Source organism: Phyllobates terribilis, unplaced genomic scaffold (genome assembly GCF_046119375.1).
Source record: "Phyllobates terribilis strain yellow unplaced genomic scaffold, ASM4611937v1 Scaffold_2__4_contigs__length_985480577, whole genome shotgun sequence".
NCBI classification, from domain to species: Eukaryota; Metazoa; Chordata; class Amphibia; order Anura; family Dendrobatidae; genus Phyllobates; species Phyllobates terribilis.
Window position 1 is genome coordinate 908,741,698 of NW_027362762.1, and position 27,879 is coordinate 908,769,576.

The 27,879-nt window shown below is 44.7% G+C and overlaps 1 protein-coding gene across 2 annotated transcripts; it reads right to left on the reverse strand.

Annotated features, from left to right (window-relative positions):
* Window positions 1–394: 394 nt before the first annotated feature.
* BTG3 (BTG anti-proliferation factor 3) lies at window positions 395–27,716 on the reverse strand. 2 transcript variants are annotated; one of them, XM_073668259.1, is made up of 5 exons: window positions 27,487–27,712; window positions 10,153–10,382; window positions 9,144–9,281; window positions 1,086–1,296; window positions 395–975 (listed from the first exon to the last, which is right to left on the reverse strand). In XM_073668259.1, exons 2-5 carry the CDS (start codon window positions 10,323–10,325, stop codon window positions 754–756), a joined length of 744 nt encoding a protein of 247 aa, XP_073524360.1. In that variant the 5' UTR covers window positions 10,326–10,382; window positions 27,487–27,712; the 3' UTR covers window positions 395–753. The 2 variants fall into 2 exon arrangements, with proteins under 2 accessions (XP_073524360.1, XP_073524359.1); XM_073668258.1 differs by having other exon boundaries at window positions 398–975; window positions 27,563–27,716.
* Between the last annotated feature and the right edge of the window lie 163 nt (window positions 27,717–27,879).

The window sequence follows — 27,879 nt, forward strand, 5'->3', positions numbered from 1 at the left end:
AACAAGCATGCCAAAACAAGGGGTCTGAAAACAAGCATGCCAAAACAAGGGGTCTGAAAACAAGCATGCCAAAACAAGGGGTCTGAAAACAAGCATGCCAAAACAAGGGGTCTGAAAACAAGCATGCCAAAACAAGGGGTCTGAAAACAAGCATGCCAAAACAAGGGGTCTGAAAACAAGCATGCCAAAACAAGGGGTCTGAAAACAAGCATGCCAAAACAAGGGGTCTGAAAACAAACAAAATTCCCATGTGGTGAGTCAATAGTGGAGCTCACAGAGGTGAGGCTGCCGATGCATTCACTATACCATATAAATAACCAGGACCAGAATGTGCATTATTATTATTATTATTATTTAGTAACATTTCGTAGCATTATTACAAAGTAACCTGCGATAATACATTATGTTTATTATCATATTAATAAAAGATCATTTATTAGTCTAATACATAAAATATCAAATTGAGATTTGCAAATAAATACATTTGGTACTGAAACTTCCAGAATAGCAATAGATTAACATGATTCTGTGCAAGTCGTAGAATATAAATATTAAAAATTACTTTTAGGCACTTAACTATTCACCCTATCCACAAAAAGTGTTTCTGAAACGACTAGTAAATGTACAAAAGTGCAACAAAGTTGGAGTTAAATAATCATAAAAAAAAAAAAAAAAATCTAATAGAAAAAGCTGCTCCTATGATTTGGTCCAGCGTTAGTTTTGCACACAGAAGATTAGAGAGATCCTGACGGCTTAGACCAAGCACTGGTGCCCGGCGCCCAGCATGTGCAGACTCTGCCAGTGGTTCTGTTCGGGTTGCAGGACCGGCGGCAGCCATGGGACGCGGCCATAAGCCTTGTTTCTTCCCTGCTGGTAGCCGGAAGCATAACGGGGCTGGTACTGGTAATGGCCACCTTGCTTTTTCTTTGGATTCTTGTTCCAGGAAGGAGTTGGTTGAGGTCTGAATTCTGGCACCTGAGATCGTAGGAGACAAAGAAGATGCCATTTCTATATACTATAGAATAAGAGGAAGCCACTAGAACAACGACCATGGCTATATAATAAAATATAATGAATGCAAAGACCTGATAGGAAGCACCGGCACCGAGCATCATGTGAGGAGGAGGCGGCAGCGGCATCTTCTTATTTATATAGACCTCATCATCCGAGGAGGAGCCGGAGTGATAGTCTGAAGTCACTTTCTCCATGGCGTACTTCACTTTCTGAGATATCTCCATCTTATCGTTATTACTTGCAAAGCTTGCCACCACAAACGAGGGATTTTTCTCTCCATATCTAAAATTAATAAAGTAATCAATAAAAAAAAAAAAAAAAAATCCTTATTCCCCCCCTTGCCTTTGTCTCGGTTACCATCCATTTTCCAGTATACATGATGCAGAACACAAAGCCGCAGCTATTTTTTGACAGCCAACAGCGCCACCTGCTGCTCAGCACTCAGCACTACACAACCTATAGTTACAATGATCTCTGCTGGCCAACAATACAATACCATGCAGAGTCCTAGGTAATCCTTCCTTCGAGAAATCAATTCTTTTTTAGAATGTGATTTTTTTATGCAAGTTTAACGGCAGAAAATAAGGAGAAAAAAAGCAAAAAAAAAAAAATAATAATTAGTCGTACCCAACTGGTGGCTCATGACTCCTTGCCTGCTATATCACCCCATGGCAGTAATTGCATTCATATCCCAACCACAAAATGGTTTAAAACTTGGATGGAATAATGTCAGTGTGTCAAATTTCACATGGAAAAGTCTATAAATGTTCTCACTGTCATCATTTTTTTCTCCTTATGATTAAATTTTGAGCAGTGGTCGGAAAAAAAGAAAAATTTTCAAAGGTTTGGGGACCCCTCCACCTCACCCCTACTGTTCTGCTTTAGTCATTCCTTCATTAGTTTGCATTTTATTAATGAACCAGGATGAACAGTGTTATTAGTTGCAATATAAACATAACCTATACTGATCTTACCCATTTACTTTTCAGAACCAAAACATGAAAAACACTGAATATATCCATTTTGATCTACATGATTGCCCTATAGACTATACTTATAAAATTGAGGTACTCAGCCCACAAATTGGCCAATTTGTGTGCGCCCACCGGCCATGTCAAGGTGTCCTCTACTGTTAAAAGGACACTGTCAGCACAGAATGACTGTTCAAATCAAGTACAGTCGCTCGGTGCTTCACAGCGGAGCCAATCACTTAAATCCACTTTCCCACCTGCTTGGTTTCCATCTTTTTCTGCCCCTTCTGGCTTGATGAAGCCAAAGCTGTCAATCAAAGAAGAGGGGAGAGTGGAGATGGGAAGGTGTACTTAAAGGAGTTGTCCAGTACTTTTGACAAATGCCCCAATGTATTTACCTTGGATCCATAAGCGGTTTTTGTAATTCCCTTGCTATGACTTTATGGCCTGTGAGCAGCGCTATCGCAGGCCACTCACAAGCATCACTTGACTCTGGCTGCAGCCGGCTTTTTCTTCCGCTGATGTCACATCAAGTGAGGCGTGACATCAGTGACGCGGTCCCTTTAATGGGAACCTACCCTCCCAACAGTTTAATAAAATTAGAGCTGGATCTTACTTGCCCTTTAAATTTGTAGACTTTTGGCCCATAAAGAGGAAAGTCTGAGAGTAAATTCCCATCAATAAAACTTAGGCCTTGTTGTGGCTGGTGGGCACACATAAACTGGCCTATTTGTATATGAGGTACCTCAATATTGTTACTATAGTGTATATTGCAGTAATGCAGTTCACAATTCACATATTGGATGTCTGCACATATCATGGCACATACAATATGCAGCTGGGCTCCTTATTATGAATATAATGCAGTCACAGCAGATTGCACCAGTTCACATTTACTCGATGCCATTTGGAGGTGCTGGTCAGACTTTTTTTTTTTATATATTTTTTTTAAAGATATGAATATAAAATATGTATATGGTATTCACACAAGTATTTGGGTGCAGACATATGGGCACACCCATCATCATTCATTCTGAATGCAAGACCCAGGTTTGGAGCACACGACAGTCATTTTAGGATGCAAGGTCATTACCTAGTTACCCGTGGTCCCCCACAAGGACTGTGCCTGGGTTCACGTTACTTTATGGCCCGTCTGTGTAGGTCTTACATGTTTGCCGCGCTCTAATCCTACAATTATTAGACTCTGTGATTGGCAGATTACAGAATTTTCCATAAAAGAAGAGAAGCCAAGTGCAGGGATTACAGAGCGGAGCCCGCGCCATCTCACAGGGCTACGGATGGCATGAAAATAATTACCCTTCACTACAGAAGAAAAAACACAGACGGCCGGATATTAATCTAATGTAGACAGAGCACACACGGCACGTCCGCAGCGTCTGCTCCGCTGTCGCGTCCGGATGACATTTTCCCCGAGGTTTTGTCTCAGGAGACTTCTTGTTTCTACGGCTGGAGATCTCCGCTCTGAATATTATCTCCGGATTACAGGGTGCTCTCCGCATCTGTCCATGTTGTAAATGTATTTAAATAGCTCTTGGCTATTCATCAGCACCTGGCAACCGAGTGCCCGCTGATCAATGCCGCCCTCCAGATGGAGCGCGCCGAATCCTCACCGATCTGATGACAAACAGCCAAACTCCCCGCATCCTTCAATAGTAAGGGACGTGGCCGCCAAGTCGCTCTCACAGCGGCGTCTACGGGCGCAGCTGCCTCATCGCAAAACCAAAGACCTGGCAGACGGGTATTCTGGAGAGGAGGCGCCACGCCGTGATTTATCACCCTATTTACAGGAGCCCCAGAAATCAGCAGCAAACAGATTTATTACACAAAGGAGAAGCTGCGACTTCAAGGAAGAAGGGCTGAAAAAGTGAGAAAAATATGGGGATGTCCACACCGAGGGAAAATAAATCATTACCAGCAGATTTTGCTGCAAATTGCCATGTGCAGCCTCTACATTGAAAGGGGTAAAATCGGACCCGCTACGGTTGTAAAAAGGCACATCACAAGTTAGATGAAGTTCACACAGCTTTAGACACCGCACTAAAAAAAAAAAAAAAAATGCAGCGTTTTATAGTTGCAGCAAAGTGGAAAATCTCCGACCGCTGTGGCTTTTTAACACAGTACTGACTTGCGGAGTGTTTCAAATCCACAACATGACAATTTTATGTGATATCACCTATTGTGAATGGGGCATCCTGTGTTATCTACTGTATATATATATACAGTGCCTACAAGTAGTATTCAACCCCCTGCAGATTTAGCTGGTTTGATAAGATGCAAATAAGTTAGAGCCTTCAAACTGCAAACGAGAGTAGGTTTTATGAACAGAAGCATAAATCTTACAAACCAAAAAGTTATGTTGCTCAGTTAAATTTTATTAAATTTTAAACATAAAAGTGTGGGTCAATTATTATACAACCCCTATCTTTAATATTTTGTGGAATAACCCTTGTTTGCAATTACAGCTAATAATCGTCTTTTATAAGACCTGATCAGGCCGGCACAGGTCTGTGGAGTTATCTTGGCCCACTCCTCCATGCAGATCTTCTCCAAGTTATCTAGGTTCTTTGGGTGTCTCATGTGGACTTTATTCTTGAGCTCCTTCCACAAGTTTTCAATTGGGTTAAGGTCAGGAGACTGACTAGGCCACTCCCAACACCTTGACTTCTTCCCTATTGAACCAGGCCTTGGTTTTCTTGGCTGTCTGCTTTGGGTCGTTGTCTTGTTGGAAGATGAAATTACGACCCATCTTAAGATCCTTGATGGAGGAGCGGAGGTTCTTGGCCAAAATCTCCAGGTAGAAAAAAGAGAGGGGTCGCTCACTGGTCTGTTCGGGTGCTCTGAAGAAAAAAGTAATCTCAATTGCAAAAAGAACTTCGGCACTCCATACATGAAAATATAAGAAATATTGTATCTAGACTAATGTCACTTTGAAAAATGAAGTTTTTTTGCGCATAATTTGGCCAATTTATGTGTGCCCATCAACCACGACAAGGTCACCTTCGTATGATGGGAAACTACGCTACGCTACCACTGGATATGCCACTCTTGGGCTGTAAGCCTGTATGGACAATATGTCTATGCTTGGGCTTTTAACCTACAATGTATGGGCTGGTAGAGCTAGTTAAAACCACCTGTGACTGAATGGGAGGGACACATGGTCAGAAAAAAGGCTGTCAAACTTCTAATAGTGTGAACACGTACCTGCTGCAATGCTCCAGGAGCGGGATCCCAAAAATGATTAATAGAAAAAAGAGAGGGGTCGCTCACTGGTCTATTCGGGTGCTCTGAAGAAAAAAGTAATCTCAATTGCAAAAAGAACTTCGGCACTCCATACATGAAAATATAAGAAATATTGTATCTAGACTAATGTCACTTTGAAAAATGAAGGTTTTTTGCGCATAATTTGGCCAATTTATGTGTGCCCATCAACCACGACAATCTATTAATCATTTTTGGGATCCCGCTCCTGGAGCATTGCAGCAGGTACGTGTTCACACTATTAGAAGTTTGACAGCCTTTTTTCTGACCATGTGTCCCTCCCATTCAGTCACAGGTGGTTTTAACTAGCTCTACCAGCCCATACATTGTAGGTTAAAAGCCCAAGCATAGACATATTGTCCATACAGGCTTACAGCCCAAGAGTGGCATATCCAGTGGTAGCGTAGCGTAGTTTCCCATCATACGAAGGTGACCTTGTCGTGGTTGATGGGCACACATAAATTGGCCAAATTATGCGCAAAAAACCTTCATTTTTCAAAGTGACAGTCTAGATACAATATTTCTTATATTTTCATGTATGGAGTGCCGAAGTTCTTTTTGCAATTAAAATCTCCAGGTAGGCCGTGCTATCCATCTTCTCATGGATGCAGACCAGATGGCCAGGCCCCTTGGCAGAGAAACAGCCCCACAGCATGATGCTGCCACCACCATGCTTGACTGTAGGGATGGTATTCTTGGGGTCGTATGCAGTGCCATCCAGTCTCCAAACGTCACGTGTGTGGTTGTCACCAAAGATCTCGATCTTGGTCTCATCAGACCATAGAACCTTGAACCAGTCTGTCTCAGAGTCCTCCAAGTGATCATGAGCAAACTGTAGACGAGCCTTGACATGACGTTTTGAAAGTAAAGGTACCTTACGGGCTCGTCTGGAACGGAGACCATTGCGGTGGAGTACGTTACTTATGGTATTGACTGAAACCAATGTCCCCACTGCCATGAGATCTTCCCGGAGCTCCTTCCTTGTTGTCCTTGGGTTAGCCTTGACTCTTCGGACAAGCCTGGCCTCGGCACGGGAGGACACTTTCAAAGGCTGTCCTGGCCGTGGAAGGCTAACAGTAGTTCCATAAGCCTTCCACTTACGGATGATGCTCCCAACAGTGGAGACAGGTAGGCCCAACTCCTTGGAAAGGGTTTTGTACCCCTTGCCAGCCTTGTGACCCTCCACGATCTTGTCTCTGATGGCCTTGGAATGCTCCTTTGTCTTTCCCATGTTGACCATGTCTGAGTGCTGTTCACAAGTTTGGGGAGGGTCTTAAATAGTCAGAAAAGGCTGGCAAAAGAGATCTTTAATCCACACATGTGAAGCTCATTATTCTTGGTGACTGAACTACTTCTTAATACTTTAGGGGGACCAAACAGAATTCTTGTGGTTTGAGGGGTTGAATAATAAATGACACTCTGAATTAACCTTTTGCGTTTAAAAAAAAAAAAAAAAAAAAATTTGCTGCAGTGCATTTCCCACTTCCAGGCTGATCTACAGTACAAATGTCACAATGCCAAGTTAATTCCGCATGTGTCAACCAGCTAAATCTGCAGGGGGTTGAATACTACTTGTAGGCACTGTATATAGAGGTGTCATTGTACAGGAGGAGGAGGTGAGCTGTGACATCACCTATTGTGAATGCTGGATCCTGTGATATCTACTATACAAGTGCTTCTCACTAAATTAGAATATCATCAAAAAGTTAATTTATTTCAGTTCTTCAATACAAAAAGTGAAACTCATATGAGATATAGAGTCATTTCAAACAGAGTGATCTATTTCAAGTGTGACGTGCACTGTGCACCCAGACTTCCCGAACATGCACAAAGTGCCGCTCACATAGAACACACTTCGCTTCCTCCCTGGCCCGTCTCTCCGTGCACTGCGCCGCAGGTTTCTATTGAACACACTTCGCTTCCTCCCTGGCCCGTCTCTCCGTGCACTGCGCCGCAGGTTTCTATTGCGCAGGCGCCGTCACTTCCCGGAGCCTGCACAATAGAAACCTGCAGCGCAGTGCACAGAGACGGGCCGAGAGGAAGCAAAGAAGTGACAGTGACTCCCCGGCGCCTGCGCAATAGAACCCTGCGGCGCAGTGCACAGAGACGGGCCGAGAAGAAGCAAAGAAGTGACAGCGACTCCCCGGCGCCTGCGCAATAGAACCCTGCGGCGCAGTGCACAGAGACGGGCCGAGAGGGAGCAAAGAAGTGACAGCGACTCCCCGGCGCCTGCGCAATAGAACCCTGCGGCGCAGTGCACAGAGACGGGCCGAGAGGAAGCAAAGAAGTGACAGTGACTCCCCGGCGCCTGCACAATAGAAACCTGCGGCACAATGCACAGAGACGGGCTTAGAGGAAGCAAAGAAGTGACAGTGACTCCCCGGCGCCTGCGCAATAGAAACCTGCGGCACAATGCACAGAGACGGGGCAGGGAGGGAGCAAAGAAGTGACAGTGACTCCCCGGCGCCTGCCCAATAGAAACCTGCAGCGCAGTGCACAGAGACGGGCTGAGAGGAAGCAAAGAAGTGACAGTGACTCCCCGGCGCCTGCACAATAGAAACCTGCGGCACAATGCACAGAGACGGGCTTAGAGGAAGCAAAGAAGTGACAGTGACTCCCCGGCGCCTGCGCAATAGAAACCTGCGGCACAATGCACAGAGACGGGGCAGGGAGGGAGCAAAGCGCGCTCTATGTGAGCTCTATGTGAGCAGCACTTTGTGCATGTCTGGGAAGTCAGGGAGCACAGTGCATGTCACAGGGCCCTGTGATGTGCAGGGGAGGGGGGAATATGACAAGCAGATAGGTGGGGATTTTGGGGAATAATAAACAGTTAGGTGGGGATTTCTTGGCATCCAGGGGACACCAAGCCTGTGGAAAACCGAGTGTATAAAAACACTTTTCTCTGCAATCAGACCTCTACTATGGGCCATACAGGTACGTATAGATTTACTTTTCTATAACCTGTATGGCCATAGTAGAGGTCTGATATCACCCAGGGGCAGACACATTCCCTTTAAAGGGGTTGCTCACTTAATAATTATTATAAATGTGTAGCAGCAGCAAAGTGCCACTGACTTCACATACACAAAGGGGACATACAAAGGTATTACACAAAGTTTTGTACTTCTAAATGAACTTTCTCCAGGGGCAGAAAGCAGGAGCTATTTGTTACACAGCGTGCTATTCTACAGGTAAATACCATGCTGATCTCTGGGCCAGTTATGCTCTAGCCTTATGATTGTCTATTGACAGTAGAAACCAATGATTAAGAGTGGCACTTTCCATTATCTATGTGGTATTCCTTATACGGTTAGCCTGATTGTCTTGCAGTCAAAATGCACATAAGCACTTTATAAGGAGGTTTCCCCCTCCTATTCTCAATTAATGCATAGCCCGACTAACTGGTAGATACGCACACGAGCACTTTGCAAGAAGGCACCTTCTAAATGGCCAGCTAAATCAAGTGTCAGTCATGATGGAAGCCATGACATACTGATTTCAGAACGGACACTTCTATATAGATTTGCTAATTCACAGCAAATACACAAGTTTGAAATCATACCTTAATCATAAATGTGCAGTTTTATGCAAACAAAGAATAGTGTGTACTGGTGGCCATACATTGTTTTATCATTGTGTTGAACCAATTAAGAGTACTAGGTCTCTGGTAACAGTATAAATTGTTATGATACACATAAGGACATAGGTGCTTTACCAGTAATACGTGGATTAAATGCCCGTTTTCTGCACATTTGTAATAATTAGAAAGTAGAAAACCCCTCCCTGATGTGAGGGAAAGGGGCTGACGGATCTGCGGGTTGCACGCTCACTTACTGCAGGCGGCAATCCTCACGGCCATCAGGTTTGGTCATCACTCACCTACAACACACCTCACAAGGGTCTACCCACAGCGTCATTTCCCAAGGCAGCCCTAAATCTTCATACACAAGACCACTGTTGAAACAAGCCTTCTGGAGGTCGGGATCGACACCTTGAAATCTGTTTACACGGATACATCTGAAACAGACAGCGACCCGTTAGAGAAATAGGAATATTGCAGACTGCTTCCACTGTTTTCTCATGGGATTTTACTCCAGGTCTGGACAACTTATCCAGGTGTGGTAGTCATAATATGAAGTCATCTGCACAACTACCCTGGGATGTCACAGGCCCTAAAATCAGACACTATGCTGAATAACTAATGAATAATAGAAAGGAAGACCTTCTGTTAACTGTGCGTTGTTAACAGTCTCGTCTCCTCCTTTTCTAGCAGGAGAGGACCAACCAAGGAGACCCACGACCTACACCCCTGCTTGCTGCATTTCTTGATTCCTGGCTCCATACAAGTCCTCCTTGACATGAAAGATCTTACGTTTTACATTATTGCTCTATTAGATTTCTACCTACCTGCACCCGCAACAGATGCCCTTGACAAAGGCCACTCCCGGTCGAAATGTTGAACAAATCTGTTTTTGACTCTTTGCCGGATCAAAATAAATTTGCACCGCAGCAAGACCCACAGTTTCATTTTCTTTTGTGGTGCTGATGTTCCAACCTCAATAAAGTCTGGACCATGAGTCCCTTCCTAAAGCACACAATTCTTTCAAAAGGACAGTGTGCCGGTCTTTCTCCTTCTAACCGACCAAGGAGACAGTCTTCTGACTCAAGACAGCAGGTGACCTCTTATGGTCAGCAGTTGACCAGTCGAGGGGAATGGACAGGATTTTTTTTTTTGTGTTATTTCACTTCTCAGACCACTACAAGCCCATTTTTAAAATAAACGAGGGGTGGACCACCTCTAAGACAAGGGAACCCACAGGTTACATAACAAGAAACCACATTGTGTTGAGGCAACAGATGGTCAGTTTGTACCTTTCAGCTACATTACCTGTACGCTTGTCCCTTTGCTGGGGTTTCGGGGTACCAGTGATTGACATACTTGTCGTGGAGAATCCTGCTCAGTTCTTCAGAAAATATCTCAATCTCCTCCTTCCTTAACTTGTTATTATTTTTCAATAGCTTGGAAAGAAATAACACAACTGCGGAAATTTCGTTCTTCATCTTCTACCACATGTAAAAAGGATTAAAAATAAGGAAATATAGGACTGGGATAAGGACCTGCAAGAAAAAGAGAAGAGGCAAGAAATTACTAATGTGATGAAGAATAAGAAATGCATCTGCGTCACTATTAATAAGGGGTAGAGGGCCCCATGTCACAAAGTCAGTCAGCCCCGAGCCTCTTTATATGGACATAAAGGCACAGATTCATCAAAGCAATATTGCCAGAATTCTGGTGTAAAAAGCTTTGAAAAGTTTCTGAAAAATCTTGGAGACTTTTGGCGTTTTCACACCAGCTTCTCTCAGCTCAGACAAAATGGGCAGAGCTGGAGTGGTGGCGGGAAATCACAGCTCATCTAGTTCATGACAACAGGTGCCGTTCCTTACGCCAGAAACCTTTCTCCAGTCAATAACTGGAGTAAGATTTGTTGTGAGGCGCACATAGTTTATCAGACGCTCCAGATTCATTAAGAAATGTTGACCTCTTAGTGAACGAGGTGCGTCTAAATCCAGCACGCCCCCTCATCAAGGACGTGAACATTGCCAGTCTTGACTAAATTGGGCTTTGTTTATGGATTCTGACACCTCAATGGGCTTCTTGTCCATCTTGTGGGCCTCCTACCTAAATATAGGAGTATCTTTCCCTGCATGAATTTTCTATGACCGGGTGACAGGCAGCTGCCCATAGCCGTCCCAATGGCCGCTCCCAACTCAATGATTTCTGTTACATTAGTAAAAGCAGCTATAGTGAGCAAACAGCTGGTCCTACATGAACTATGAACAAGCAACATCCCTGATAGCGTAGAGAAGTTGATGTAATAGGTTCTTCACTTTCACAGTCATCTTGAGTTTTTTTTTCTGTCATTCATTACGTCTTGAGATTTACAGATGTACCCCTCTTTACCTTTCATCTAGGCTCAACTTATACGGAGATGACCAATCAAAAACATGTTTTTGTAATACTCTGATGGGAGCGGTTTATGATATAGGTGTCCATTTGTGATGCGCATTGCAGCATGTAGGGTCTTGCTAAAATGTATTGAATTTGTATAGTAAGAAGCTAGAATTTGGCTTACCGGTAATTTGGTTTCCAGGAACCCTCAACGACACATAACATATTCCCTCCCTATGCCTATCCATTTCACAGCACTCGTTGTCACTAGCTACAGAGTTCTGTGACCCCATAAGGACAAGAAAGCCAGAGAGCACCATTCAGGGCACTCATTTCAGAATTTACTCCTACACTGTGCGTTCATCGGGGTGGAACAAGACAAAAGAATCCCCAACTTCAGTCAGATGGGAGAACCACCTGGTTCTCCCAGTCTGCAGTTTACCCAGAAGGACCATCCAACATACAAGCAGACCTTCTGAACCAGAGAGACCTAAACCAAGGAGAATCCAGTTCACACGTCAGTCTTCACCTATCCAGAAGATGGAGCTATCCAGGTGTAGACAAGTTTGTCTCGCAACAGAATTCAGACACCTCTCTTCGTCTCCCTGGATCCAAGAGATCCATCATGTATAGGAGGTAGATGGTTCAACACATCACTGGAAACTCAACTTGGTCTGTTGCATTGTTTTCAATTCGTCTTCAGAGAATTTTCCATAAGATCTGGACAAAATAAGGTCAAGAAGCTTCTAATTGCACCTCTTTGGCCAAAAAGTGTTATGGTTCATGCTGCCAAACAAGAAACAGGTAGAAGAACCATTTATACTTGCAATCACCCAGGTTCTTGATCAAATGGCACTCATCACGTTCTATCCAAAAAAACTTACATTTAGGAGCATGGCTTATGAAAGAGTGATGTTCAAAAATAAAAAATGTCTCCTTGGGGCATCATTCCGACTCTACAGCAAAGTAAGATGAAAGTCAAATGTCATTAACAGCAAGATCTGGAAATCTTTTTGTGTAGCAATATTCCACCCGTTTACATCTAGACATCTCTAGAATCTTGGATTTCCTCCAAAACAGGCTGGACAAAGGTCTCAACGTACTAAGGCTATGTTCCCACTATGAGCTTTTGATGTTGAAGTTTTATCAACGCATTAAGTAGAAACATGCATTTTTGTTTTGAAAGTGTGCAGAGTTAAAAACTCACCCAAAAACCTATTGTGGGCGCCCAGCCTTAAATAATTCTGTTATAAATGCACACTTTGATCAGGATCTCGTGAGTCATCTACGGATAAAAAGGTTTATGAAAGCACCTAACCATCTATCTCCAATGGCCTCTGGTTTGCTTCCGCTCGGAACTTTTTTTAAAAGCCCAATAATCTCCTTTTTCAAACCTCTATTAGGTATAACCTGAACAGACTTTCTGCACTCTTGGGTTATGTGCACAAAGTTTTTGAGAAGTTTCAAAAACCACTGGAGCACACGCTTGAAAGACTCTTCCTAGTCATTTCTATTGTAAAACCACTTCACTGCTCATATGTTCAGTCCTTTGAGCGTTTGTTATTCCGACTTCAGGTTTTGAAAATCACCTGGTGGGGAAAAGAAAAAAAAAAGTGCATGTCACATCTGTCAAGCGGCTCCTGACTAAGTGCTGTCAGATCAAAAAGCCCCATCAAACTCCCAAATGCTTCAGAACTGATTAAGAAAACACTTCTAGAACTTTAAAGCTCCTCCAAACAAAAAGTGTTTCCTGATGTGCATTTTTACTAGAAAACTCGCAGTTTTTGACTGCCCCCAAAAAAACAATATGTGCACATATCCTAAATTGCCATTACTATAGCAAGAAGGTTGTGTGAAAGCCAGGCCCTCTACCAGGTAACTACCTAAAAAAAAAATTTAGATGACCACCAGACTATTCTTTACCTAGACCCAGAGATCATTTTATCCTCTTTTTGCCAGAATCCGTCAAACAGCAAAGAAGAGTTATTCCATTCTTTCAATGTGTGCAGAATAATTCTCAGTTACCTAGAGAAAAAAAAAATCTGAATCTCTTCATCCAATAATGTGGACCTAATATTGGCACGATAGTGTCTAAAAGCACTATTGCCACCCAGATCAAGAAAGCCATTTATAGATCCTACCAAGCTAGAGTAAATGCCTCCTGAGACATTAAAGGCTCATTCCACCGGACTCATACCGGTCATCTCGATTGAACAGGTCTACAGACCAACCACCTGGTCGTCAGGCCATGCTTTTCCACAAGAGGATGTTTTTAATATTCGGTGCCTGTGCTGTGCATCACTGATGACAGCAACCTCCTTCTCCAATTACCTAAACTCCTTAGCATAAAGAACACAGCACAAAATTCAATGATCTTCAACCTCTTTATAAAATCTTCATTCTCATTAATTTACATTAAACAATTTTGTGACCTTCTTTATCATAATCACCACTGGGGAAAAGTCTCCCAACTGCACTGAGGGCTTCCAGCTTCCAAGTTGGGTTGGTCCGCAGGCCATTGCTTTTTTTTCCCACCACCTGGTCCTCCTCAGACCATTGCTTTTTTTTCCCCACCACCTGGTCCTCCTCAGGCCATTGCTTTTTTTTCCCACCACCTGGTCCTCCTCAGGCCATTGCTTTTTTTTCCCACCACCTGGTCCTCCTCAGGCCATTGCTTTTTTTTCCCACCACCTGGTCCTCCTCAGGCCATTGCTTTTTTTTCCCACCACCTGGTCCTCCTCAGGCCACTGCTTTTTTTTCCCACCACCTGGTCCTCCTCAGGCCATTGCTTTTTTTTCCCACCACCTGGTCCTCCTCAGGCCATTGCTTTTTTTTCCCACCACTTGGTCCTCCTCAGGCCATTGCTTTTTTTTCCCACCACTTGGTCCTCCTCAGGCCATTGCTTTTTTTTCCCACCACCTGGTCCTCCTCAGGCCATTGCTTTTTTTTCCCACCACCTGGTCCTCCTCAGGCCACGCTTCTCCAACCACCTGGTCCTCCTCAGGCCACGCTTCTCCAACCACCTGGTCCTCCTCAGGCCACGCTTCTCCAACCACCTGGTCCTCCTCAGGCCACGCTTCACCAACCACCTGGTCCTCCTCAGGCCACGCTTCTCCAACCACCTGGTCCTCCTCAGGCCACGCTTCTCCAACCACCTGGTCCTCCTCAGGCCACGCTTCTCCAACCACCTGGTCCTCCTCAGGCCACGCTTCTCCAACCACCTGGTCCTCCTCAGGCCACGCTTCTCCAACCACCTGGTCCTCCTCAGGCCACGCTTCTCCAACCACCTGGTCCTCCTCAGGCCACGCTTCTCCAACCACCTGGTCCTCCTCAGGCCACGCTTCTCCAACCACCTGGTCCTCCTCAGGCCACGCTTCTCCAACCACCTGGTCATCCTCAGGCCATGCTTCTCCAAACCTTACAGGTTAAAGATATCTTTGAAAGCTCTTACATATGGGAAGAAATCTACCATGGTATTGTCCCAACCTAAATCTGCATATTTGACATGTCTCCTGTGGTGCGGTCATAGAAGGAGATTTAAGAAAATAAAATTAGTCTTCCTGGTAACTGTTTTTATGAACCTCCATGAAGGCTTGGATATTCCTTTCCCATCTTAAGTTTTCCTTGAAGTTAAATCGAAGCACTCACGTTAGTCTGGGTACTTGGAGACACATTGAAAATTGGAGGTGTGACGGGTTATTTAACCTCTTTGTGTTTCGCTTTCCCAATTAGGGCATCGAGTCAACTTTCTTCTGTGGTGCTGTCATGGAGGACAATTCAGGAAAATAAAATCTCTAATGAAATTTGCAAATATCAAAGACTATCCATCACCAATATGGAGGTGGCTCTCTTAGCTTGCACCTATTCACACCTGTTTTTCTGTTTGGAAGTGAAGGTCAGTGTTGATATTTGTATACGTAGGCTTTCTGAACAAGCACTCCACCCATCAGCCTATGGCGCTTTTAATCACAGTTTGATCTTACCTCTCCATATATTTGTAGGCTATTAGCCCAAGAGAGGTTTCATATTAGGTTAGGTTCCCAGCAAAGAAGGTCGCCTTGTCGCTGGCTATTGGGCACATTTTAACTTTTTTTTCTAGAGCAGCAATGTAAATCCAATTTCATATATTCCATGTTTGCATACTATAGCGCTACAGAGTGCAGCTTTAATTTGTTAGTTACCGAATTAAATTTGCAGGCAATTAAGGGTGGACACATCTATACTTTTATAAACTTCTAGCAGCAAACTAGGAGGAGTAAAGCTATGTATCTAGTGACCAACATCCATGGTAACAGTAACAGACGCCTCATAAGTCTGGGGACTATCCTACAGCCTGCTGTCTGCTGCACCTTCTCCTGTGACGTCCCAGGATGCTATCACATTACAGTGCGTCGCTGTGAACTCAATCCTGTCCACCACCCCCACCCAACGCCAAGCCCTTTATTATAGCATGAAGAGTTTTGCACAGGAACACTATAATCTCATGTTCCACCAGAACCAAATCTATACACATTTTAGCATTATTTTTAGAACCTGTTATTACCATAAAGTCCTTTGTTATGTACATGAATCCATAGATCTCGTGAGTCTTTTCTCTCTGTTATATGCCATACTTGCATAATAACGTTATGCCCGCTAACAGATATATGTCAAACTCTAGCCCGCAGGCCAAATATGGCGAAAACAGGGTGGGTAGATTTGGCCGGCGATGCCTGGTCGGTCTCCCGCCCAGCATCGCACTTTCAACTATATCAGCATCCTGGATGACAATACAGTTGAAATCAATGATGGAGGATTCCCTCTCCCATTATTTCCCCTCTTTACGTCTGACATCTCAGCGCAGCGGGCACAATGACATCATTGTACGCGCCCACTGTACTGAGACACCATGAAGAGACCGGAGCAGCAGGGGAATGGGTAGAAGCGAGTTTGTTTTTTAATGCGGGGCCACTCGGACTGCGTGGAGCACTACGCGAGGGCCACTCGGACTGCGTGGAGCACTACGCGAGGGCCACTCGGACTGCGTGGAGCACTACGCGAGGGCCACTCGGACTGCGTGGAGCACTACGCGAGGGCCACTCGGACTGCGTGGAGCACTACGCGAGGGCCACTTTACTGTAAAGAGGGCTGTGTGGAGATTACAGTTGGAGACACACTGTGATGGGGTCAACATTCTTTGTCGGGGGGATTGAGGGAGGAGGATACATTAGGGTCATCATTCCGTGCATGTGGAGGGTACCATACTGTGTTTGGGGTGTCACTTGTTTGCATCAAACTAAATTATCTGTATTATTCAAGGTTTTTTTTATCCTTTGTTATTACATATTTAAATTAGGCCATCGGGTTATATGCTTTATTCTGCTCTTACATACCATATTATATTATTCCAATATTTTATTCTAAGATCTATTAATTAAAATGTACTTTGTTGGTGGGACAACCCCTTTAAGTTTGTTTCCATATGAAAAAGTTTTTTTTTTTTTTTTTTTTTAATATCAATGTTGGCCCGTAAATTTGTCAAAGCTTTTAATTTTGGCTGTGTATTTCAGTTTGAAATCTTTGGTCTAACAGAAACAGCGCCTCTCATATCAACAGGCTGTTCCTGGTATTGCAATATGCTAAAATATGAGGAGCAATTCCAGATAGCCCAAGCAGCAAAAGCAAACTAAGTTTCTGCATCAAATAATGTATTTTTATTTTTTTTATTATTGCAGAAATACACTGCAAAGAGCATATCTATCCTCATGCTACAGGACACGGTGGCTCAGTGATTAGCATTGCTACTTTGCAGCGCTGGGGTCCTGGTTTCAAATCCCACCAAGGACAACATCTGCAATGAGTTTGTATGGGTTTCCTCACACACTCCAGAGACATACTGATATGGAATCTAGATTATGAGTCCCAATGGGGACAGTGATAATCGTCTTTGTAAAGAGCAGCGGTACATGTTTGTGCTATATATCAAGCATAATAAATGACTGATGAGCAACTTGGTTATGATGGAAGAGAAGAACCCTGAAAAAGATTCTGGTAGGACCCATAATGAGCCTGGAGGCAGCGAGGACGGAGCGCTAGTCTAAGAGTCACATCATTAGTGCATGACCGTCCATCAAACATATCCATTCAACCAACAGAAGCCAAAAATATAATTTTTTGCCTTCTTCCGGCTGGTAATTGTCAGTATCGGATCTTTTCTTTGCAGCGATATCCCACAAGAAGATTACTATGCAGTGTATGTTTTTAAATGTAGGCGCCTATGGGCAATGTAAGGGATCTGTAAAGTGGAATACATTGAAGCTTTTCATTAGAGGGGAGCACCGAGAAATGCTGCTGGGCATGGACAGCTGACAGGCGGCTCATGGGAACGTAACGAAAACACCCAAGTCCCCGCAAATCTGTATCTCCAGCAAACTGAGTGACGCAGTCACTCGCCACAGCCACGCGGCCAGCCTATGTAATGATCCATGCTATAGGGGGCACACACAGCACAGAAGTAGGGCGATGGCTTGACTAGTAGTAAGCAACACCAAGATTCACCAATGATCCCAAGTACACCCTCTGTGAAGTGACTTCAGCCCTTACAGACCGGTAGGAGTAGTGGTTGCTCATGCTCAGTAACACTTCAGTCACACTAGAGACTTTGGTGGGGGTCCCAATGATCAGACCACCAGCAATAAGACAATTTTCATCCATCCAGTAGACAGGTAATTTATGTTGTTTATAGGACAACCCCTTTAAATACAACATGAAAAATTATGATATTAGAAAAATTAGCAATATTTTCCAACAAGTGAAAAACGCATAAATACATTGAACATCCAACGCTGAAAAATCTACGAGCTATACCGTGCCCATACATAACATAAAAGTCAGCCGAAATGGCTGATTTTAACCAACCATTGTTTGCAAATCATCATCTGGGTTTTTCCAGACTAAGACTGAATCTCTTCAAGGCCTCTATCGCACTGCGGATAGCCGAATCCTGACACGGTACAATATGCGCACTGTCAGGATGCCACTCTGTTGCCTACTCAAGCTGTTCTCATCGGACTGATCATATAAGCGATGTGCATAATTATGGTCACATGCCAAATAGTAACTTCTCCTGTTTCTCTCAATGTTCTATTGAGAGAAGTGGAATGAGAGCCCAACCGTAAAAATTGTATATGCGGAGTCACGTGATAACAGCTCGAGTAAGCAGAGCAGAATCCTGACAGTGACCATATTGTACATAATCAGGATTTGGTTATCGGCGGTGCGATAGAGGCCATGAAGAGATTTCAGTTTAACCTGGAAATGGACTTCTCTGTAACAAAAATCTTCTCCCTTTGTCAACTTAAGATCGTTTGTACGGCATGATCAACTAAATTGGGCTGATCCGAGTACCACTTTCCACAAGATCATATCACTACTTTTTATATAGACAAGTGTTTGATCCAAGAGTTAAAGATGACATCTTGATGCGGTCAGATCACTTGTATAAAGCATTCGACAGAAGACTGATCGGCTACATTCGAAAAATAAAGCTAAGTGTGTGGCCAGCCTCAGTCATAGGCATTTAGAAGAAATGAGTAAAACCTCTTTCCTGATCCTTTGCTAAATAGAAGGGAGTCCAAATGAAGACCGCATTCGTCATTGGGAATGTTGTGGGTAGAGATGAGTGGACCCGAACATTGGGGTTTGAGTTAGAGAGACCTGAACTTCCACGGGTCCGCTCATCCCTAGTGGTGGGTCATTACCCAGCGTTCACAGTCCAGAAAGGTTGATCTATAACTTAATAGATTTGCCAAAGTGGCAGGGAAGGTGTCACTGAATTAGTTGGTAGCTTGGACAAGCAGAGTTACAATAAACTCCAGGTGGCTGTAATGGAAATATATTGGTCATCCATCCAAGTTTGCATTAATGTCTAAGCACCCAACCAGACAACTTCATAAACCAGTTAGGGGGCTTACTCCTGCATTCGGACCAGGATTTCTGTCAGTAATAATACATTTGCCTGGAACTACTTTTTTTTTTCCATAAACAAAAGAGCAAGTTCATGTCGGGATCCTCCGTCATCTCCGAGCGATCGTGGAAACGTCAGTGAATGAAGCAGTCTTCTATTCATCGTTGCATTCTTCTCGTGGTTTTCATCACGTACATAATTGAGCCTCGGAACACGGAAATTCTCTGACCCAGAGTCAGACGAGGTTGCAGAGCTCTGACGCTCGTCATATAGGACCTACAGGTGCAGATTGTTTCTAGACTCCATCTTCAGAATTACCCTGATGCTTTATATACACAGGAAAAAAAAAAAGTTAGGGCCTCGTGGCAAATTTGCTCCCAGGATTTGTGTGTTCTAGAAGCAGCAGATCGGATTATACAATGGATTCTCCCAAGTTTCTGGTTTGTAACAACCACGGATTACAAAATTGTGACTGCAGCCAAGATGACTTCCAGTCCCAATCCAGCCATAAAATGGAAAAACCAAGTCATGTCCGACAGTCTGGTTGTTGTGGATGATCGGCATAACAACAAATCTGCTCTGAGGTGGAAAAACTTCATGTTACCAGCAACTAATCCATCCCAGATTCGAACGTTACAAAATGCAAAGTCTATATGAAAAGAAAACTCCTATATGTCAGTGACCGCTCCGGCCGGGAGAACTTTGAGGCTATAATCCATTCAATTTGCACATAGCGGTGGTACAACACCAAAAAAAGGGCATCAAAACCGTATACCATATTTTTCGCACTACAAGACGCACTTTTTTCACTTTCACTGTGTGGGGTGTGGTAGCGGCGGAGGAGCGGGGCACAGGAGGCAGCAGCCTACACTGTCCCCACTGCTAAAGAAAATGAATATTCACTGCTCCTCACGCCCATGGGCGTGGGGAGCACTGAATATTCATTGTTCTTAATAGCCGGCACACAGTGTAGCCGCAGCGCGGCTTCTGCTGCTGCTGGGCGATTGAATATGCCAACTATTAAAGGGCATGAATATTCACCCCCTCTCCATTCCCATGGGCGTGGAGAGGGGGTGAATATTCATGCCCTTTAATAGCGGGCACACGCGATCACCCAGCAGCAGGAGCCGCGCTGCGGCTACACTGTGTGGCGGCTTTTAAGGAGCATGAAGTCACCGCTCCCCACGCACACAGTCCCTTGGCAGTGGCGCCATGCGCAACTCACATGGCGAGATCAGTGCAGGCAGACAGGACGCAGCGCTGGAGGAGAGAGAAGGAAGGCGAGTAGGAGTGTTTATTTTTTTATGTGCAGTGTGATGGTGATTAGGGGTGGGCCATGCGTACCAGGATTGGGGGATAAGGGGTGCCATGCATACCAGGATTGGGAGATGAGGGGGGCCATGCATACCAGGATAGGGGGATGAGGGGGGCCACGCATACCAGGATGGAGGGGAGCCACATATAATAGGAAGGGGGGCATATTTACCAGGATGGGGGATATTATTAGAATTGGGGGACATTACCAATATACCAGTGTCAGCAGCAGACCCCCTCCCCCTTATTTTCTTCCTCTAAAACCTAGGTGCATCTTATAGTCTGAAAAATATGGTAATTACTTCTAATAAAGCTGTCACCATCAGGGCTGTGGAGTCAGAATAAAATGGACCGACTCCTAAAATATATAATAAATTGGGTACAGTAGTTCAATGCAGTTTGTGGCGAATATTTTTTCATAAGAATTTGGGAAAGTTATGAAATGTCCTATAAATGTCTGTCCTATTCCTGATCTGAGGGTCTAGACTTTTAGCTGAGATGAATCTGTGCTACAGTAAATTTATCACTTAAACATAAGCCGTGTATGAGGGAGTCGGAGTCATGGAAATTGAGGAGTCGGGAGGTTTGGATTACCGACTCCACAGCCCTGGTCACCATGATGGTCAAGGACTGGAGTAAGGAGCGTCACAGCTCGTCATGAATTAGACGAACTATGGCGTCACGCCCTCGTCCAGCCAATTTTGGCAGATCTGGGAGAAAATGTACAATATAAGCATATTTTACCATTTACCTTTAGTGTCTCCCCTATTTCCTCATAGACCGTAAGCTTGCGAGCAGGGCCCTCACTCCTCCTGGTATCTGAGTTATGTTTATTCTGTAATATCTTTATTGTCTGTACAAGTCCCCTCTAAAATGTAAAGTGCTGAGTAATATATATATGTTGGCGCTATAGAAATAAAAAATTTAATTTTATTATTATTAACTGGTGTGAAAACGCCAAAAGCTGCAACATTTTTGTGTAACTTCGAGTTGCGCAAGAAATTTGACACTTTTCCAAGAGAATCCCGCAAGAATTCTATCGAAATTGCTGTGATGAATGGGCCCCTATAGGTTTATTATGGTGACCCTCTGTATAGATAAATGCAATATGGTGCTCTTTTTCTACACACCGTATACAGAAGCAAAGCAGCCAAACGAAGAGCAAAGGAACAATTGTGGCACATTTATAATAGAAGTGTGTTCAGGAGATGTGTCCACTACATTCTGCACGAGCGCCCACTGTGCGCAGAGTGACCGCAAACTTTTCATTTTAGACCCACGACCCCTTTAATTTTCCTGAAGGGCTACATGAGAGACTGTTGTGGAGGCCGAACCAATAGGCTGAAATGAATTCTGCTCATTATTAATATTAACAAAATAATTACAATTAGAGTTATTTTATATCACTTAATATTGAGCAGAATTAAGTATGCCGATATCCCCATTCATACACTGCGCGAGCCCCCCCACAGCCCCCTATCTAACAGAGCACGAGCCCCCCCACAGCCCCCTACCTAACAGAGCACGAGCCCCCCCACAGCCCCCTACCTAACAGAGTACGAGCCCCCCCCACAGCCCCCTACCTAACAGAGCGCGAGCCCCTCCCACAGCCCCCTACCTAACAGAGCACCAGCCCCCCACCTAACAGAGCGTGAGCCCCCCCCACAGCCCCCTACCTAACAGAGCGCGAGCCCCCCCCACAGCCCCCTACCTAACAGAGCACCAGCCCCCCACCTAACAGAGCGCGAGCCCCCCCCACAGCCCCCTATCTAAGAGTGCGAGCCCCCCTCACAGCCCCCCCTCTAACAGAGCGCGAGCCCCCCCAACAGCCCCTTATCTGAGTGCGAGCCCCCCCACAGCCCCCTCCTATACACATGTAAACAAAAAAAAAACTCTCCTTGTCCCGTCATTGATTCTGCTGGCTCACGCACTGATTGGTGGAAGAAGCCGTTGGCTCCATCTTCCACCAATGTAGTCACCGCTGTCAGCATCTTGACTGTTTCGGTCCGTGAGCCGGACTGGAAAAGCCAGAGGGCCAGATGTGGCTCACAGACCACACTTTGCCCAGGTCTGCCTAAAGAGAATAAAAAAAAAAAGTTTAAAATCACTCCTTTCCCAAAACAGAAATGGCTATATTTAAAAGAAAATTAAAGGGATTTTTCACTTGCAGAGAAGTGGACCTCAAATTATCTAGCGCTCAGTGATTATCTGCAGTGGTGATGCACGCTGTCGATGTGATGTCATGTCGGTTGAGCTTTTTTTGGCGGTATGCCTCTTTCAACCGAGAAATAATAGCGCAGTTTTTTAGGGGTTGGAATGTAACCCCTGATAAGAGTCACAAACGTGTGGAGGAAACCTGATGTCAACATACCCCAAGTGTCTCAGCATCTTAAGGGTACGACCACACTGGGGCTTGGCCCCTGTAGAATTATCCGCTGAGACTAAAATTACAGAAGTGCGCAGATTTTTGTTGTTAAAATGCTACAGACTGATGGCACAGCTCATTCTCTTCATTGCAAAAGGTAAAATCCACATCATAAAGTGACATTCTGCCAACATGAAATCCAGAGCTCTGGTCACCGAGGATTCAGCTTGGATTTCTGCGGTCACACGCTGGCTGCTTGGAAACAAAGACTGGGAGGATGGCCAGAACGTCAGTGCTGAATCGGAGGGAGGACAGAAGATGAGAGGAGTGTTCTTTTTTTGTTTTTTTGCGTAGATCCATGTCTGGTCTTGTCGGTGAAACACAATGATCTCACGTCACCCAACATTGTGCTTGGTTCCAGCAAGCCAGAAACAGGCTCAGAGATTTAAAAAGGTCACCCGACAGCCCCGATACACGAGCACCGCCTGAGGCGCAATGTCTCATTCTCCGCACAGTGTTTGTGGTCAAGACACTTCTCACAAACCTATTGAAAAGGTTAATTTGTGCAGGTTCCTTGTTTTTCATGTGTCATCACTGACAAATACAATGATTTTTCCAAGCAGAGACCAAACAAGACGTTTCTAGACATCAGCAGCCTGACGGACACTTCTCCTCCAAGGCTGTTGACGCATTTTAATTCAAGGTAGACATTCATAAATCTGGGATATTGTCCCATCCCACAAAGTTAATACCTAACCACATTGGTTCAACCCCATTGATCTTGAGAACGAAGCTCTGAAATGACTCATTGGAAAGGGATGATGGCAGCAGATGCATGTTGTCCATGGGACTTTATGACACGGGTTTTTATGGCAGCTGTTTGCAAGCCTTAAATTACCAAGAATAATGCCAAGTGTCAGATGGTATGGTGCAAAGCCGCCATCACTGGACTCTGGAGCAGTGGGAACGTTTTCTGTGCAGTGATGGACCACACTTTTCCATCTGGCATGTGATGGATGGGTTTGGCGAATGCCAGGAGAACATTACCCGCCTGACTGCATTGTGCCCGCAGTACAGTTTGGTGGAGGAAGGATAATACTATGGAGATGTTTTTCAGGGGTCCTGAAGTCCCAGTGACAGGAAACCTTAATGCTTCAGCACATGACATTTGGACAATTGTAGCTTCCAACTTTGTCAGAAGTGTTTTTGGAAAGCCCTTTCTCGGTTCCCCATGACTGTGTCCAGTGCACAAGGCAAGGTCCATAAACCCATGGTTGGGGGGAGTTTGGTGTGGAAGAACATGACCTCAACCCCATCCAACAAGTTTGGGATGAACTATATTGTGAGCCAAGTGTCTCCCTAACATCAAGGTCTGACCTCACAAATGTTCTTCTGGATGTACGGGTAAAAAATTCTCACAGACATCTCCAAAATCTTGTAGAAAGTCTTCCCAGAAGAGTGAGAGCGACGTGAGGGGCAACTCAATGTTAATTTCTGTGGAGGAGGAATAAGATGTAACGTGTAGGTCTCCCGATATTTCTGTACAGATGGTGTATAACAGATCTTATAGGGAGATCACGCGATTCCCTGTTATAGACATTATTCTACAGGTTGAAATCTCCTTAGTAAAGCAGGAGTGACATGATAATCTGACAGGAAAAAGAAGGAGCTGAGGTCTGGGCCTCCCTTGTAATCTGTACACAGCCACAGCGGCAGTATGACAGCAGACAAACAAAGGAAATAAGAGTGATCTGAACAGGACACAGCCGAGGTCACAAGCGCAGAGCTGCACCCACCGCAGAGTGATGGCGGCACCCAACCTGGACTGTTGTAGGTGCAGCTGAGCAATCTCAAGTTACCGGCAGCGGCCGTGCAACAAAGTAAAGTACAACAGGTAAAAACAATCAGGGGTCATCCCACAATCAGGTGATAAATGTAGGATGGGCGAGGGCACAATCACAAGAATAAAGCCACAATGCACACTCTGCTGCACTGGTCATACATACACCTCCATTCACACGTGGCCCGCACCAATCACATATGTGGTTCTTCATGAGATAACGCCTCTGGATAGGGCATAATTAAAGGGTTTTTGGGGTTTTTTTTTGCGAAGAGGCCAAGAACTTGACATAAGGTAGTTGCTAACTACATGACTGTTCCAGCTCAGGAAGCGATCCTGCGGCTTCATTTGACATCACGTCAATACAGCAGTTCTCTCTCTTCCGCTCTGTCGATGGGGCGTCATTACCATCGTCATGAAGGTCGGCAGCCTGCTCCCCGTGGTTTATCTGCTGGGTGACGGCTATCAATTGGAATTATGTCAGCAATGACACCCTGTCGACAGAGCAAAAGAGAAGAAGCTGCTCTACTGACGTGACGTCACAGGGAGGAGAAATGCCGGCAGGAGCGGTCATCAGTGACTGCTCTGAGTTGGAAGAGAAGGTCGCAGAGCAGGATAGGCAGTTAGCTAGTAACTACCTGCAGACAAGTGCTCAGCCTTATACGGGAGAAAAAAAAAGTCCCAGACAATCCCTTTAAATTTTGCAAAAAGGTTCTCTGTGCCCCAGTCCGGTATCCAGTTCTCCATGGCAGGTCCTCCCTTTTGCGGTTAGCATCTTCGGCATGGCCAAGAATGGCAGTTGTAGAAGTGAAGACTGTCATCTTGTTAGATCTGCATGTGGAGGCGCTTACTGAATGGGCCACTCTCACATGCGCTCCTGCCTCTCCACTGTCCATAGGCACAGGTCTCGGCTATCCTCACCAATGCCATACACAATGCATGGAGCTGTAGGAAGAATGCTCCACCGTCCGCTCCACTAAACTCATACTTAGGTTTTCATGACGTATCCATTACCCTGAATCTTTGGGACATTAACCGGCCGAGATGAAAGTTATGACTGATCCCGGCTTTTGCACTGTCAGTGCCAACAATGACACGGTGACCCCATTCACTACATTTTTTTTTTTTTTTTAAACAGTATAGTTCACTAAAAAGGGGCTGATCCAATGGTGTTGAGTTTTCTCAACTGCATTGAGGTGATCTGGGCTCCTGAAATCTAGGGCACACAATATGTAAATTTAATCTTCAACCAATGGAAAGGGGGCAGAAACAGATTCTTTCTTGGGGGCAATTACTTTTTCCCTGTTTGACGCTGCTGTATCATAAGGCAGTTTCAGAGCTGGGGGAAATAAAGAAAAAAAAAAAAGCCACCAGAGAACCACCAGGTGTCACTTGACCACGCTGAGATCTCCTCACTCCCACCGCTTCCAGTCATTGCAGCCTTGGGAAAGGAGAGGAGAGTGCCAGAGGAGAGTGCCAGAGGAGAGTGCCAGAGCAGCTGGACCTACTACAGGTATAACACCGCTACCATGATCTTCACAGCTTCAGCGCTCTCCTCCCCCAGTAAGCGGTGGGAGTGAGATCTCTGGGTGGTCAAGTGGCACATCAAAGTATCACTAGATCACACTGCAAAACTCTGTTCTGATACTCTCGAGCAGCAGCTTTCTTTTATCTCTATTTCCCCTGTATGTCATTGCCCTATTATTAGTGAGCAGCATCATAGAGGGGAAATTTGCAAATTTTGGTGCAAATCCATCCTGGAATAAGTTTCTTTTTTTCTTTCTTATACTCACCAGTATAAATAAATGAGGTTTATGTCTGTTGTAATGTAATACAGGATTAAGAAACATTAGTATCTTTGATGCAAACTATGAACATATTGTTTTAATATGGCACCTTAAAATAAGGACCCTCATCCCACCATCAGCTCGGTCCAGATAGGACAGGGATGCACCTAAATCAATACACTGACTAATATAAGATATTCCCATTTGGAGAGTTACTGGGGGGCTACAAAGGTGCACGACAACTAAAAAAAAAAAAAAAACAGCACCATTGATTGACAACTTTAACTCTTTCCCTACTGCCCAGTGTCTTTTGGCCTTGTTGCAATCTAGCAGGTCAGGTCTCCGGCGCTCAGCGGCACTATGGGCAAAGGTTTTCCCTATGGATGCCCCAGTTAGGCCACGGCCCCACTATCAGTATTCGGTCAGTATTTTGTCTCAGGAGTGGGTGATTGAAACAAGTCGCCAGTTCTGCATTTATTACCAACTCCTGAGAAAAAATATATATATAAAAGATATATTCTGCGGGTGCATAGAGATAGAGAGAGACATATTATACATCTCTATGTACCCCCAAAAAGGTCAAATATTTAGTTTAAAGAACTAAACAAAAGAAAACCATTAATATATATATATATTGCATAAAAAAGAAAAACTACACCCATCAGGTATCCACGCCACCCACCACCAGAATAACCTGAAGAGGTAATAGAACACCAACAGAAAAACAGACAAGAGAAAAAGAAGAAAAATAAAACTTCTATAAGTTCATCTAAAAATTAAATAAAATGACAAAGTAATTTATATGAACCCCCCAAACAAAACAAAACAAAAAAAATACATTTCTCCCTAAAGTTTCGCCAGCGAAAAAAAAAAAAAATTGACAAATATGGGAGGGAAAACATGTGCAAATAAATAAATAAATCTGTTGATCATTAAGGGGTTAATACGTCTGACCAACGGGGCCGTGATGGGACACGATTCCCGGGTTTCTACCTCCCGGATTGGAGGATGAGCCGCAAACCTGTTAGCACTCAGCTACACAGCGCCGAGCACGGCCGCAGCTGGTCCCCCCGGAAGACGCGCGCACAACCTCTCACCCCAGGCAGTCTTCATGGAGTCCGGGACTTTGCCGCCGCTGACCGTGACCAGATGATGCTCACTGGAGAAGCTCCCGCCTGCTCTGCCGCTCTCTGACGTCAGCCGCCATCCGGGCCACATTCCACTGCGGTTTTACTTTCCCACCGCTAGATGCCGCTGTGGCGCCAGAAACTTTCGTCCAATCGTCTTGACGAGGAAGTGAAGGCCGCTGCCGCCATTTTTACTGTGGGCAGAGAATTCAGACGCTGGAAGGTGAGGGGGGCTGTGGACAAACTGTACAGTGTTCACTTCTCTGTAATATGGAGGCTGAGCACTG